Genomic DNA, 17,164 nt, shown 5'->3' with positions numbered 1-17,164 from the left:
TAGAGTGTCTAGTTTGAGAAACAGACTCCACACAAGTCCCCAACTGGCAGCTTCATTAAATATTACCCGCAAGAAACAGCAGTCTCAACGTCAACAGTGAAGAGGCGACTCCGGGATGCTGGCCTTCTAGGCAGAGTTGCAAAGAAAAAGCCATATCTCAGACTGGCCAATCAAAAGATAAGATTAAGATGGGGAAAAGAACACAGACACTGGACACAGGAAGATTGGAAAAAAGTGTTGTGGACAGACAAATCTAAGTTTGAGATGTTCGGATCACAAAGAAGAACATTCGTGAGATGCAGAAAAAATGTAAGATGCTGGAGGGGTGCTTGATGCCCTCTGTCAAGCATGGTGTAGGCAATGTGATGGTCTGGGCGTGCTTTGGTGGTGAAAAAGTGGGAGATATGTACAGGGTAAGAGGGAGCCAATTTTGCTTAATTCGAGCCAATTTTGCTTAATTGGAGCCAATTTTGCTTAATTGGAGCCAATTTCCTCCTACAACAGGACAATGACCCAAAGCACAGCTCCAAACTAGGCAATAACTATTTAGGGAAGAAGCAGTCAGCTGGTATTCTGCCGATAATGGAGTGGCCAGCACAGTGTCCGGGTCTCAACCCTATTGAGCTGTTGTGGGAGCAGCTTGACCGTATGGTATGTAAGAGGTGCCCATCAAGCCAATCCAACTTGTGGGAGGTGCTTCAGGAAGCATGGGGTGAAATCTCTTCAGATTACCTCAACAAATTGACAACTAGAATGCCAAAGTTCTGCAAGGCTGTAATTGCTGCAAATGGAGGGTTCTTTGACGAAAGCAAAGTTTGAAGGACACAATTATTATTTCAATTAAAAATCATTATTTATAACCTTGTCAAAGTCTTGACTATATTTCTTATTAATTTTGAAACTCATTTCATGTATGTTTTCATGGAAAACAAGGAAAATTCTAAGTGACCCCAAATTTACGGCAGTGTATATATATAGGTGTTTTATTGTCACATACACCATATAGGTGACAATTGATTTTTTACAGGGTCAGCCATATAAGTGTGGTGCTACTGGAGAAAATTAGAGTTAAGTGCCATGCTCAAGGGCACATTGACAGACTTTTCACCTTGTTGGCTCATAGACTCGATCGGATCAATTGTGCACCCATGACCAAACAGAACGGAACCGGCAGGGGGGATGGGGATGGAATTAGCACTGTGCGTGCGTGCGTGTGCGTGCATGACACAAGCTCTCAAATCATACATTGATTTTGGACGAACCAGAGGACTGCAGGGTACCATTAAGAAATATATTTGCCTGGCTTTCTCAACATGAGCTTCAGTACATGAGTATGTTTATGTGTGTATGTATGTGCATGTGTGAGGGGCAGAAGGATTTTCTCACTTTTATCTTCAGCACAGAGGAGAAGGTGTTAGCGTCTTCAGCCACACCACCGATGTAGAACTTTCTGGTGAAGACAGGCGGGTGGTCGTTCTCATCATGCACCTCGATATATACCTTGGCTGTGTTGGCTGCAGAGTTAGAGGAGGGACACAGTCACATTTTTGTCATTAAGCATGTAGTTTTATCCAGACAAACAGGGCAGCAAGTGCACACAACTTTCATTTTCAATCCTTTACAGTACATACTATAGTTTAGAAGCATAAGTGTTGGTTGGGAAGGGGAGTTTTATTGCAAAATAAAACGCCAACACACGTTCCAGTTTATAATAAATAATAAAATATGTGCTCCTTATGCTATTTCCATTCATATGCCTTGTTGTCCTCAAGGAAACGGGTGAACACACTCCATACTAGTGGCAGTCAGTGCCGTTTAAGACGAGGGAGGACAATTATTTTTTTCATGAGAATAGCCTTATTTCTATTACAGCATATTGGATGACTGTCATTCATGTTCCATTCACCCAGTTCAAAGTAACATTGATAGGTTTAGGCTACTACATGATGCTCACGAGGTTGCTACAACCTAGCCTATGAATTACAACGTAGGTGCACACAGGTCAAGAGAAAATGTTGAGGTGACAGTGACACATGGACAGACAGCGACACATTCAATTCAGCCTTGCACACTCTTGCCTGCATCTAGCTGATCAAGGGTGTAATCATTAGTCCAAAAGTTGCAAATGAGAGTTTCTATTGGTTAAATTGAGGTATGTTTATCCCCGTTTCTTTCCATTTGCTTTTGTTTAAGAAATGTTTTTCAACAGAATTGGTGGAATGAATACACCCCTGGTCACGCGTAAACACAGTTCACATTCATAGCAGCCATGTTGTATTCCTTTTCGCATCTATGTGCTCTCCTCCTCTCACCTTTTCCCTTCGTTTGTGGACCTCAATACACAACACATCAGCTGTATGTGACCAAGCAAAAAAACCTTCCCATGTCAAACCATATCATAACTGATACACACAGCCTACATTGTTGTCGCCATATTAGCTAAAGTAACATCATTGTCAACGTAGCTAATAAAACTAACATGTCAGTAAAGTCGCTACAATCATGCATTAACTTTACAGTGTATAGTCTGTTAGCAGTTATACCGGTGGGCCCCGGTGGCAATACATTTGAAAAACCAAAAGCTTACCTTGACATGGAAGAGTTCCAGTGTTGTGTTGGATAGTCATAGCCAGCTAGCTAACATAGCATCCCTCTGTTTGAGCAGGGTGTTTGAGTAGGCTAAACTAGCTAGCTGGATCGCTAGCAAGTGAAACTGAAAAAAAAGGACGAAATCTTTCTCTCTTGCTTCTCCTTTTCACCACGTTACGCACCACAGTGCTACCTAGCTGTAGCTTATGCTTTCAGTACTATATTCATTCGCCGATCCTTTGATTGAGTAGACAAAATGTCAATTCATGCTGCAAGAGTTCTGATAGGTTGGAGGACGTCCTTCGAAAGTTGTCATAATTATTGTGTAAGTCTATGGAAGGGGGTGAGAACCATGAGTCTCCTAGGTTTTGTATTGAAATCATGGTGCTACCCTACAGAGTGCTGTTGAGGCTACTGTAGACCTTCATTGCAAAACAGTATATTTTAATAAATTATTTGGTGATAATTATTATATTTAGTATAGTTTTATCTCAAAAGGATAACTTTAAATGTTTTACTATATTTTTTTAATGAAACTCACTGAGGAGGATGGTCCTCCCCTTCCTTCTGAGGAGCCTCCACTGCTCCATATCTATTTGTCACAGTTATTCATATACAGTACAAATACAGTATGAACAAATCTAGCACAACCCTACACTTAGGAAGAAATATGCGCTGTCAAAGAATATTTGTCTTCCATTAGTCCACAGAATTGTAAAGTCATGTGGCATAGCGCTAAGAATGAGCAGAGGGAATAGGACAAACAAAAACACAGTACTTCAAATCACAGGTACAAACACCACCGTGTGAGAGCCAAAGGGAAAGCCAGGAGGGAGAGGAGCGAGGTCTGCACACTGCACAGTTTCTACCCTTTTCTTTTTTGCTCTCTCTTTCTCACCTTTTTCTCATCTGTTGTGGTCTTCTGGGAAATTGGTCACTTTTCAGTAAAGGCAAACCCTCACAAACAGATGTTTGCAAGTGTAGAGCAATACAACCACATCGAGAGAAATGCAGCACACACACACACAAATGTACGTAAAGAAAACCATTAGGAGAAAGAATGGCTCCCTTGGCAGAAAGCGCTCGAGTGTGTGTAAAGTGCATTTTAATTTAAGGAAAGGAGTGGTGGGGCTGGGGGGAGATGTGTTAACCCCCGAAGGTCAATGTCCGCACCCCCACGGAAATTCATATAATTAGCATAATAATAAAATCCCCATAGAAATATGTTAGTTTTGCAATAGATGCATCTGAATCAACCTATGTAGCACTTCTGTATCTGGGGTGAAAAGTGACAGAGCTAGAGCGGCGTTTGTCAGACCATGAGACATCCTGAAAATCGGTCTTCTCACAAAACCATCTGTAGCGTCCGAATGGTTTGACCCCTCGATGGAAAGATGAGATCTCACAAACACGACGGTGTTCTCCGTTTTGCTGTAAAAAATCTTCTTAAAACAATTCCATATAGCTTTGTATATACCTCTCCCCAGGCTTAGACAGGGTTTAAACTCTTATTGTCATGCCCTGACCTTAGAGAGCCTTTTTATTTCTCTATTTGGTTAGGTCAGGGTGTGATTTGGGTGGGCATTCTAGTTTTCTATTTCTTTGTTGGCCGGGTATGGTTCCCAATCAGAGGCAGCTGTCTGTCGTTATCTCTGATTGGGAATCATACTTAGGCAGCCTGTTTTTCCACCCTAGTTTGTGGGATGTTGTTTTTTCACAGTTGCTGTCTGCCATGCAGAACTTTACGTTCGTATTTTCCTTTGTTGTTTTTGGTGTTCATTCAAATGAAGTACGACGAACACTTTTCACGCTGCGCTTTGGTCTCATTCCGACGACGGATGTAACACTTATGGGTTAAATTGATTCTAATAATTGATTCTGCTTTATTAAGTGTGTGTGTGTGCATGTGTGTGTAGTGATGTTAATTGGACTGTGACAATTCCACCCTGTTCTGTTTTGTTTATTTGAACTCAATAAGGTTTTAATAAAAAATACAAATTAGACGGCATGGTGCCCTGGTCTGCATTACAAAAATTGCAGAGATAAGTGAGGTGAAGAGGGTTTCTTTGATGTGTCACCTCCTCTTAGGACCATGATAGAAATGTCAACCACAGTATCTAGCCGGAAAGGTGATTAACTGATGTAGCATCCCAGCCCCCTATGTCTAGCTCAATACCCCCGTCTTACTTTTGGAGGGAACCCGCAGTTGGGCCTTGACCACGGCCATGGAGTCAGCCTGGACCCTGAGCACGTAGCTGGTAACAGTCTCATAATCCAGAAGCTTAGCCGTGGAGATCACACCTGTCCGGTTATTCACTTGGAACTCACCTGCAACCAACAAGAAAACAAACAATATGAGGAGGTATTGAAAGCACTCTCTGACAGGATCAACATTGGATTAAATTTAGATTTACGCCTAAATAGATATACCCAAACGTCATCATTTGAGATGGCCATAAACAATAACTGGTAATGTTGCATAGTTTTAGAAAGGTCTGGAACTCACCTCTCTGGTAAAAAAATTGTTATAAATTGCTGAGGTGTACTCACCTTTGAGGACACAAGCTCAAGTACAGTACCTTCAGAAAGTATTCACACCACTTGACTTTTTCTCTTATTTAGTTGTTTTACAGCCTGAATTTAAAATGTATTAAATTAAGATGTTTTGTTACTGGCATACACAAAATATCACAAAGTCAAAGATGTATTATACTTTTTTTATATTATGTTTTATTATGTTTTTATATGTTTTTAGCTGAAATAAAAGATCACCAAAATGTTCCAATAGGCACAAAAAGCTTATTTCGCTCAAATATTGGCCACAAATTGGTTTACAGCCCTGTTAGTGAGCATGTATCCTTTGCCAAGAGAATCCATCCACCTGACAGGTTTGGCATATCAAGAAGCTGATTAAAGAGCAAGATCATTAAACAGGTACACCATGTGTTGGGGACAATAAAAGGCCACTCTAAAATGTGTAGTTTTGCCACACAACACAATGCCAGAGATGTCTGAAGTTGAGGGAGCATGCAATTGGCATGCTGACTGTAGGATAGTCCACCAGAGCTGTTGTCAGAGAATTTAATATTCATATTCAGACATATTCAGACTGGCGGACTGAACACAACAGTGTAGATTTCCTCAAGATAAAAACGTTATATTCAATATCGGTAAATTAGACTAAATATTAACACTTCACAAACTGGTGAGTAATAACCTTCAATCTGAATAACAACACAAAACAAATCATAAGACTAGAGAAATGTATTGACAAATATTATGAAAACAAGCAACACCCAAACATGACGGAGATTAAAACAAGGGAACCAATCTCAAAACGGAAACGTGACTCTTCTACAGACACAGACGATTTAATATTTTCACCACCGGGAATGGTAAAGGTCAAAACCGATCTGTTAAAATCAATAAATGACAAACTGGGCATACTTGAACTAGTCAGTAAGGATATAAAAGAGTTGAAGGCAAGCCTCGAGATGAGTGATGAAAAAGCTGCGACATTGGAGAAAGATACAAACAAGCCAAAAGGGACAGTCAATTAGATTGAAACCGATGTTAATGAATTTAAAAAGGAGAACATCATTTTGAGAGAAGCCTTATTTGACATACAGACTAGATCCATGAGAGAAAATCTGGTACTTTCACCAATATCCCAGAGAAAGAAAGAGAAGTTTATGAATGTGGAGTTAGAGAGTTCCTCCTTACAGCGCTTCAGATCCCATGTGAAGCTATTGACAAAATCCAACTCGAACGTGTACACCGTTTCAGACAGAGAGGGCAGAGGAACACCCAATCATTGCCAAATTTGCTTTCTTTAAAGATAAAATAATGGTTAAAAGACTGGGTAACAGACTTGCTGGCACCAAAATAGACATGAATGATCAGTTGCTGAAGGAAATTGCAGAACACCGCAAAGTTCTGTTTCCAATCTTATAGGAAAATAGATTGAAAGGGATATGCGTAGCTCTCATAGTCGATAAACTGTATATTGATAACCAAATGTTCAGAGACACAAAGACTACTCCATGCCTATTCTAAAAAGTACAAAGTTCTCATAGAGGAGGCGAATAATGGAACACACAATACTAGCAATGGTAGGGATTTTAATTATAGAAAAAATAGAAAGAAAAGCATTCTTCAAATATAACTAATTGGAACAAAAAGTACTAATTCAACATAGTGGAGATAAAAACACAGTACAAAGAATGTGGGTATGTGTGGATGTATTGTGATGGAAGGTGTGGTGTGTGTTTCTTGGTGTTTGGGAAAAAGTGACTTTAAGTGAGAGAGAAAGGAGTTGGTTGCATATCCCAGAACCAATGTATGTCTGTGAGCAGGGGTTGTGAGAGAGCTTTCAATTTTGTGCAGATGAGGGATATGCATTTTATAATAAATTATACATATAATTTGTTTATTTATTGTCCTATCACGGTGGAACTGCATTTTACAATAAATTATACATCTAATGTATGTATTTATTGTCCTATCATAGTGGGGGGGGGGGATATATACATCTAATTTACTTATTTATGGTCCTATCTTGATGGAACGGTCCACAACCCTATACCCTAGACACCCACATGAACGACCCAGACACCAAAGAGAAGTCCCTATCTGTTTTATGGTCTTGCTGTAAGCTGCCTGTATGCAGCCAAAATGCGGTCAGAGACATTCTAGAGCAGCACAGCCCCCTCAAGATTCTGAGCCTGCCTGGCAGGGTTGGTCCTACAAAACCATAACACCCTGATGGGAGAGCATAATATACAAGGAAATTCTCAAAGCTGCTAATGAGAACCTTGATGATCTTGTACCTAGCCGGTGGGGATTCCGGTGGGGTGCCCCCACCCAGGCAGGGGCAGTGCTGGCAACACTAGCGGCAATAACCCATGGGGAGGGGGTCACACTGACATTCAGAGAGGGGCCATATTATTGTGGCCCTGGTGGCACAAAATCATCAAAGGTCTGACTGCACGGAGATGCTTGGGATATGGTCACAACAGGGGACCATGTGTGGGTGTTTCAGAGGAAGGGGCTATATCTGATCTGCATCACCTCGGACGTGACAATTGTTAATCAAATCTCCCCATTTCTGCCCATTTTTGCTCAGTTTTGCAGGCCTTCTCATACAGCTGCAATTGTATATGCTTTCGTGAACAAGGCCTTTCTTGAGTTGGGCTCTGGGATGGTGCAACTGTTGAGCATCTGAGTCTATGGTTGTTTGTGGGGAAGGGGTTAAGTGTTTTATGAGAGTGTGTGGTGTGTGTGTGTGTGTGTGTGTGTGTGTGTGTGTGTGTGTGTGTGTGTGTGTATATATCACAACTGTTGCGAGGGAGTAAAATATGTTAGGGACAACATAGGATGAATCACAATTATTATTTGCTAAAATAATAATTGCTTGCCAAAATGTAATGTTTGTAATGGCAATACTGGTAAGCAGTAACAATAAACTGCCTACATTACTACAAATATTAATAGCTAATTATAGGAAATTAAGATAAACAGGATTTTTAAATATATATATATATTTTTTAATAGCTATATTTAAAACAAATCGAGGCGAGGGAAATGGAAATGCTTTTGGCGGTTGATCTGCTTCTGTTCTGTGGGTGGCATTGTGTGCTCTTTTCGAAGGATGGGTCCCGGTCTCTCTGGGACCATGGGATCCGGGGAGTCGGGGGTGGTCTGCCAGTCATTAGGATGACAACCCAACTCGGGATGAGGAGGGGTTTTAGCAGGTGGAATAGTGGGGACCAATTGGAGGTTTAATTAGTAGCAATGCAAATATTATGGTACAGCTATATAGACACTCAATCATCATGTTACTTTTTAATGGCAAGTTTACAAACATATATTATGATAAATAGAATTGAAACTTGTTTCTCATTATGGTAATTGGTGAAATAAGTATAGCCAGTTAAATTTGTAATGGCTTAGCAGATAATAAGAAAAGACGATCAGTATTTACCTGGCTAAAAGAGAAGGAATACAATATCTATTGTTAACAGGAAACTCATTTAACAATTTTAGATGAAGTTTTGTGGAAAAAGGACTGGGAGGACAAAATATATTTCTCTCGTCGGCAAAGAAATTCAAAAGGGGTGATGATATTAATATTAACAGTAATTTTGATCCAAATGTGAAAATTGTCCAAACAGATCCTCAAGGTAGATGGATGATTTTAAATATGTTATTGGACCATAAACAGGCCGGGGCCGACCGAGATGGCCGTCTCGCTTCGCGTTCCTATGAAAATATGCAGTATTTTGTTTTTTTATGTGTTATTCCTTACATTGGTACCCCAGGTAATCTTAGGTTTCATTACATACAGTCGGGAGGAACTACTGAATATAAGAGCAACGTCACCATCGTTACAACCAGGAATATGACTTTCCCGAAGCAGATCCAGTGTTTTGCCTTCCACCCAATACAATGGATCTGATCCCAGCCGGCGACCCTAAGCGACGCCGTAAAAGGGGCAAACGAAGCGGTCTCCTGGTCAGGCTTCGGAGACGTGCACATCGCGCTCCACTCCCTAGCATACTACTCGCCAATGTCCAGTCTCTTGACAATAAGGTTGATGAAATCCGAGCAAGGGTAACATTCCAGAGAGACATCAGAGATTGTAACGTTCTCTGCTTCACGGAAACATGGCTCACTCAAGAGACGCTAACGGAGTCGGTGCAGCCAGCTGGTTTCTTCACGCATCGCGCCGACAGAAACAAACATCTTTCTGGTAAGAAGAGGGGCGGGGGTGTATGCCTTATGATTAACGAGACGTGGTGTGATCATAACAACATACAGGAACTCATGTCATTCTGTTCACCTGATCTAGAATTCCTCACAATCAAATGTCGACCGCATTATCTACCAAGGGAATTCTCTTCGATTATAATCACAGCCGTATATATTCCCCCCCAAGCAGACACATTGATGGCCCTGAACGAACTTTATCTGACTCTTTGTAAACTGGAAACCACACACCCTGAGGCTGCATTCATCGTAGCTGGGGATTTTAACAAGGCTTAATCCTGAAACCAAAACTCCCTAAATTCTATCAGCATATCGATTGTGCTACCAGGGCTGGTAAAACCTTGGATCATTGTTATACTAACTTCCGCGACGCATATAAGGCCCTCCCCCGCCCTCCTTTCGGAAAAGCTGACCACGACTCCATTTTGTTGCTTCCAGTCTACAAACAGAAACTAAAACAACAAGCTCCCTCGCTCAGGTCTGTTCAACGCTGGTCCGACCAATCTGATTCCACGCTTCAAGACTGCTTCGATCACGTGGATTGGGATATGTTCCGCATTGCGTCCAACAACAATATTGACGAATACGCTGATTCGGTGAGCGAGTTCATTAGAAAGTGCATTGACGATGTTGTACCCACAGCAACGATTAAAACATTCCCAAACCAGAAACCGTGGATTGATGGCAGCATTCGCGTGAAACTGAAAGCGCGAACCACTGCTTTTAACCAGGGCAAGCTGACCGGAAACATGACCGAATACAAACAGTGTAGCTATTCTCTCCGCAATGCAATCAAACAAGCTAAGTCCCAGTATAGAGACAAAGTAAGGTCGCAATTCAACAGCTCAGACACAAGAGGTATGTGGCAGGGTCTACAGTCAATCACGGATACAAAAAGAAAACCAGCCCAGTCGCGGACCAGGATGTCTTGCTCCCAGACAGGCTAAATAACTTTTTTGCTCGCTTTGAGGAATACAGTGCCACTGACATGGCCCGCTACCAAAATCTGCGGGCTCTCCTTCACTGCAGCCGAGGTGAGTAAAACATTTAAACGTGTTAACCCTCGCAAGGCTGCAGGCCCAGACGGCATTCCCAGCCGCGTCCTCAGAGCATGCGCAGACCAGCTGGCTGTGTGTTTAAGGCATATACAATCAATCCTTATCCCAGTCTGCTGTTCCCACATGCTTCAAGAGGGCCACCATTGTTCCTGTTCCCAAGAAAGCTAAGGTAACTGAGCTAAACGACTACTCACTTCCGTCATCATGAAGTGCTTTGAGAGACTAGTCAAGGACCATATCACCTCCACCCTACCTGACACCCTAGACCCACTCCAATTTGCTTACCGACCCAATAGGTCCACAGACGACGCAATCGCAACCACACTGCACACTGCCCTAACCATCTGGACAAGAGGAATACCTATGTGAGAATGCTGTTCATCGACTACAGCTCAGCATTTAACACCATAGTACCCTCCAAACTCGTCATCAAGCTCGAGACCCTGGGTCTCGACCCCGCCCTGTGCAACTGGGTCCTGGACTTCCTGACGGGCCGCCCCCAGGTGGTGAGGGTAGGTAACAACATTTCCACCCCGCTGATCCTCAACACCGGGCCCCACAAGGGTGGCGTTCTGAGCCCTCTCCTGTACTCCCTGTTCACCCACGACTGCGTGGCCATGCACGCCTCCAACTCAATCATCAAGTTTGCGGACGACACTACAGTGGTAGGCTTGATTACCAACAACGACGAGGCGGCCTACAGGGAGGAGGTGAGGGCCCTCGGAGTGTGGTGTCAGGAAAATAACCTCACACTCAACGTCAACAAAACAAAGGAGATGATTGTGGACTTCAGGAAACAGCAGAGGGAGCACCATCATTTTTCCAACAATTATTTAGAGACAGATTGTTTCACTTATAATTCACTGTATCATAACTCCAGTGGGTCAGAAGTTTACATACACTAATTTGACTGTGCCTTTCAACAGCTTGGAAAATTCCAGAAAATTATGTCATGGCTTTAGAAGCTTCTGATAGGCTAATTGACAGCATTTGAGTCAATTGGAGGTGTACCTGTGGATGTATTTCAAGGCCTACCTTCAAACTTAGTGCCTCTTTTCTTGACATCATGGGAAAATCAAAAGAAATCAGCCAAGACCTCATAAGAAATTGTAGACCTCCACAAGTCTGGTTCATCCTTGGGAGCAATTTCCAAATGCCTTAAGGTACCATCTGTACAAACAATAGTACGCAAGTATAAACACCATGGGACCACGCAGGCGTCATACTGCTCAGAAAGGAGACGCGTTCTGTCTCATAGAGATGAACGTACTTTGGTGTGAAAAGTGCAAATCAACCCCAGAACAACAGCAAAGGACCATGTGAAGATGGTGGAGGAAACAGGTACAAAAGTATCTATACCTATATCAACATAACCTGAAAGGCCGCTCAGCAAGGAAGAAGCCACTGCTCCATAAAAAAAACAGACTACGGTTTGCAACTGCACATGGGGACAAAGATCTTCTCTTTGGAGAAATGTCTTCTGGTTTGATGAAACAAAAATAGAACTGTTTGGCCATAACGACCATGGAGATGTTTGGAGGAAAAAGGGGATGCTTGCAAGCGGAAGAACACCATCCCAACCGTGAAGCACAGGGGTGGCAGCATCATGTTGTGGGGGTGCTTTGCTGCAGGAGGTACTGGTGCACTTCACAAAATAGATGGCTCATGAGGAGGGAAAATTATGTGGATATATTGAAGCAAGATCTCAAGACATCAGTCAGGAAGTTAAAGGTGGGTGGCAAATGGGTCAAGGTATTGGAGTGGCCATCACAAAGCCCTGACCTCAATCCCATAGAAAATTTGTGGGCAGAAGTGAAAAAGCGTGTGCGAGCAAAGAAGGCCTACAACCCTGATTCAGTTACACCAGCTCTGTCAGGAGGAATGGGCCAAAATTCACCTAACTTGTGGACGGCTACCTGAAACGTTTGACCCAAGTTAAACAATGCTACCAAATACTAAGTAGATGTCCTAACCGACTTGCCAAAACTATAGTTTGTTGACAAGAAATGTATGGAGTGGTTGAAAAACGAGTTTAAATGACTCCAACCTAAGTGTATGAAAACTTCTGACTTGTACATTCAAGAGTAAAAATTTGCTGAACAAGTCACATAATAAGTTGCATGGTTTTGATTTGATTTATTAACTAGGTCTTTCTTTGCAACACTTGACCATATGACTGGACAATAATCATTGTCTATGCCAGTAGGTTTGTCATTGTCACGACTTCCGCCAAAGTCGTGTCCTCTCCTTTTCCGGACGGTGTTCGGCGTCGCCGGTCTTCTAGCTATCATCGATTCACTTTTAATTTTCCATTTGTTTTGTCTTGTCTTCCTACACACCTGGTTCCAATCCCATTCATTACATGTTGTGTATTTAACCCTCTGTTCCCCCATGTCTTGTCCGGAATTGTTTATTGTAAGTGCATGTGCACAATTATATGGTGTGCGCGGGTTTTGTACCCATTATTGTTTGTTTCTGGATGCCGGCAGTTTTATGTATTAAACTGCTCCGTTGTAACCCAGTTTTTGCTCTCCTGCGCCTGACTTCCCTGCCGCCAGTACGCACCCCTTACAGTCATTATTGATCAATAACAATAATTTTTCCACCTCTCCCAAACTAACTTAACAAAATTCAAACTTGCAGTACTTATCTTTCATTATTATTTATTTTATACATGAGTACAATGGCTTACTGTTCATTGCTGGCATTTCCTGTATAAGTTTGCTCACTTTACCAATGAAGAAATCATTAAAATAATTGGCAAAATCAAATGGATTTGTGATAAATAAGTCATCTTATTCACTGAAACATGGAGTTGAATTTGTCTTTCTGACGATAATTTAATTTGAAGTAAAGTTTTTTAAAAGTTGAAAGTTTTTTTTCCATCATTCTTTATATCATTGATCTAGGCTTCATAATAAAGTTTCTAATTCTTTTTGATGAGTTTAGTAACATAATTTCTCAATTTGTAGTAAATCAGCCAGCAGATGTGCAGCCAGACTTATTAGCCACTCGTTTTGCCCATCTCTTTCAAAGACACAGTTTCTCAATTCCTCATCAATCCATGGAGCCTTAACAGGTGCATGTTTATCAATAATTGGAAAATGCAATTTAATAAATTCTTCAAGGGCAGCGTCTGGATGCTCATTATTAATCACATCAGACCAACAAATATTTTTAACATCATCCATATGAGAGTCACAGCAACATATTTTGCATGATCTTTTAAACCAGTTTTAAACCAGTTTCTGGTATTTTGGCTTTCCTAGATAAGGCCACTATATTGTGATCACTGCATCCAATGGGTACAGATACAGCTTTAGAACAAAGTTCTACAATATTAGTAAACATGTGGTCAATACATGGACTCACTGTGTCCAATAATAGTGTTTAACATGATTTTTGAATGACTACCTCATCTCTATACCCCACACATACAATTAGCTGTAAGGTCCCTCAGTCGAGCAGTGAATTTCAAACACAGATTCAACCACAAAGACCAGGGACATTTTCCAATCCCTCTCAAAGAAGGGCACCTATGTGACTAATATTGATTATTTGATTAGATTTCAAGCACAGTGATTTTATTATTCTGTGACCAAAATATGTGGTCTTGTTTCAATTATATGAAATTCTGTAGTATTTTTTCATGTTGAGAGACTTAAATCCGGCTGAGAATATCACAGTGAGATGAAACCACAACTGTTGGATTTGCTAGACTGACACATGTTTACCAGGCTGGGCTCCATCACTCAGAGGATGAGCAAATTGACGATTTTTCTGGGTAGGTCAGAAAATGTGACACATCACTCTCTTTGCAAATGTGGGGTCTGAAACCTGACAGTTCAAGTCAGCTGCACTGACAGAGTGGTAACGGACAGCAGACCGATTGGGTTTTCTGGCACTATAAGGCACAGGACTCTACGAATTTCACAGAGCACTTTGTACACCAAAATGTCAGTTGGATAAGTCCAGGACCACTCAAAGCACCCCTTATAGGGGACTTAACATCTGAGAGGTAAAACAAATAATATTTTGTCTGTTTGTGTGCCAAAGGCCAACCACAAAAATTATAACCTATTGTTTAAAAAAATACTTTTTGCACCCAGCTGCTAATACTCTAGGTGCACACTCTGTTTAAGAGTTACATTTAATTAGTTCCAGATGCTCAAGGTTAAAGCACGCATTTGGCACATTCCCAAGTCAATGCATTAATCAGGAGTAGACTGTGCATCACAGCATTGCTTGCTGTTTGGGGTTTTAGGCTGGGTTTCTGTACAGCACTTTGAGATATCAGCTGATGTAAGAAGGGCTATATAAATAAATGTGATTTGATTTGACTTCACAGACATGGAAATAGAATGTGATAAAAGAAAACTTCCACTGTGGTCTCAGCCACCTGTTCTCCCTTCCCTGAGAAGCACTCTTTATGGCTGCTACTTCAGGAGAGTAGAAATCACTAGCCTTCATAATTGGCAGCCGCTCATCTCTCCTCTGTACATCCCTCCTTTGATGTTTAGACTGGAGCTAATCATTTGCACGTCTCCACTCTTGATTTCCCTGGATGCAATTGTGCTTTTCAGGCCTTCTCAGCACTCAGACATTGAAAGGCTAAGTAGGCCTAGTAAAATATAGTTATTTTTAAACACAAGTAAAGTGCATCCAATTTTTGTAGAATGTTTTGTACATTATTCAATAGATTGTATGTTATTGCAATAATTTAATAGACAGAAATGTGACGTTTTCCTATTTTGGTGAGTGTTTCTTCTATCTATGGCACTTGTGGGTAATGTCTGCACTTACCACCTTCGTTTCCGCCCATGATGGAGTAGAAGATGGTCTGGTTGATGGCGGCTGCCAGGATGCTGCCCACCGGTCTGCCTACTGGGGACAGCTCACTGACAGGAGCAAGCCTGCAGAGAAAGACAAAAACAAAGACAGAGATGGAGCGGACATGACTAAATATCCCTGGACACTTTACCACTGAAAAAAACTATTGTGAAAAGAAAATATAATAAATCTGACAGTATGCTCCTTCCCACCACATTTAGCAGACACACTGTTGAATATGGCACATACAAAACTTGCAAAAAAACAAAACCATATTCACACTTTTAAAAGTTTCTACAATAGCAATTCACATTTTATTTTAACTTGACAAGTTCCAGTGCACATTAAGTCTGTGTCTTCAAGTAAAAATGTTGACATCTTTTAAAAACACTTAAAATAGGGGTTGTGTAGGCTTACCCTGGCGTGTTGTTTTGATACCCATGTAAATCTCTCTTGGACAAGTTGACTTTTATCAATATATTTGCCTGTATTTACCCCCCCAAAATGAAATGCTAATTAGGTGCTAATGTGGCTATCATAAAGAGCTACAATGCCATGATGCTCTGGATGAGACTGCCGAATGGAGGCAAAGCTAAGAATCTCTGCAATCTCAGACCACCCTCGAAACCAAACAAGGGTGGTCTATGGTGATACTGTACATGGGGTGGGCTGAGAGTGGCTGAGGGCTGGGATTAAAGAGTTTATGTTTGGCAATGTATTATTGTTATGTGATTTCTGTATATAAAGTACCATGTATATAAAATATGCATATAAAATGTATATGGAAAATGTATGTATACAGTATGTAGCAGAAAATATATGTTTCCTCAGAAGACGAAGGGTGGTGGATGGGTTCATTAAAAACAAAAAAAGAATCTCTGGATTAACCTTTTCATATGTGAGTTCTTAATATCTCTAACGGTGTGATGTCAGAATGCACTCACTGTTGCAAAATGTGATTCCTATGCAACAGTTAACCCGCGCTGCCCTCAAACCGATTATCTACAGGCTATGTTTCAACTTGTCAAATTCGAATTATTTTCTACATTTTATTTTCTAACAACAGTTTGAATTGAGGTGTGTTCTCCCTCCTCATCCATTCACATAGAAGTAGCCCATTTCACTGCTGAGGACAATTTATGTTTGAGGCTTTACTGAGCCGGACAAACTTCCTTTCTTTGATGAGAGCCAAAGCAATTCACCAGTGTTTCCGCAGATCAAGTATGCAGACATTTGCGCGGTCTTGCACAAACTTTTCCTCCCTGGCATATTTTCTGGCTGGTCCAAGAATTGCCTTCATTGTTGTTTTCCTTTCAAATAATAACTTTGACTTGTGTGCGTTCCTATCAAAGTAAGTGCCTTATTTTCTGTACAGTGGTTGCTCAACTAAACATAGAATAAGGCTGTAATGTGACAAAATGTGGAAAAAGTCTGAATACTTTCCAAATGCATGGATTCTAAAAGTGAATATCAGGTGCCTTAGATGTGTCTGTGTATATCTGAGGCAATAACATCTTTAGAGACAGAATATCAAGGGTCATTTCAATACAGCAGGTACAGAAATCTGTAAACATTTCCAGTGAGGCAACATACTGTAACTTCCTGTGTACTCATGCAAAGCATGGACATAACATAGTGAACATTGGGGTTCTGACATTGAGCAACTTCCAGTATCACATCAGTAAGCAAGCATGGGTGAATAAATTACAGTACCAATTCACAACTGGGCTCTTGCTGTCTAAGCCTTTCACACCCTTTTGCTATAATTAGAGACCCTCCGCTTTATGCTCACTTATGAATCAATCCGATTTAAGTGTGCTCTTTTTAGATCGTTTAACAGCGATACCTGAGACAGACTTGGCAAAGACCAACATAGACTAAATGACAAGCCATTTAAATGTTATTGGAGATAATGAGGT

At 41.2% G+C, this 17,164-nt stretch overlaps 1 protein-coding gene across 1 annotated transcript in view; it reads right to left on the bottom strand.

Annotated features, from left to right (window-relative positions):
- Positions 1–17,164, bottom strand: part of LOC111977924 (protocadherin-15-like) — a 280,873-nt gene that overhangs the window by 51,914 nt on the left and 211,795 nt on the right. Inside the window, exons 24-26 of the mRNA XM_070448498.1 lie at positions 15,219–15,328; positions 4,777–4,917; positions 1,387–1,514 (exon numbers count right to left, since the gene is read on the bottom strand). Of these exons, the coding sequence (XP_070304599.1) occupies positions 1,387–1,514; positions 4,777–4,917; positions 15,219–15,328 (379 nt within the window). The remainder of the gene's footprint in view (positions 1–1,386; positions 1,515–4,776; positions 4,918–15,218; positions 15,329–17,164) is intronic.

Source organism: Salvelinus sp. IW2-2015, linkage group LG18 (genome assembly GCF_002910315.2).
Source record: "Salvelinus sp. IW2-2015 linkage group LG18, ASM291031v2, whole genome shotgun sequence".
Lineage (NCBI taxonomy): Eukaryota > Metazoa > Chordata > Actinopteri > Salmoniformes > Salmonidae > Salvelinus > Salvelinus sp. IW2-2015.
Note: the sequence above shows the minus strand (reverse complement) of the source record. Positions and strands in the feature narration are given on the sequence as shown.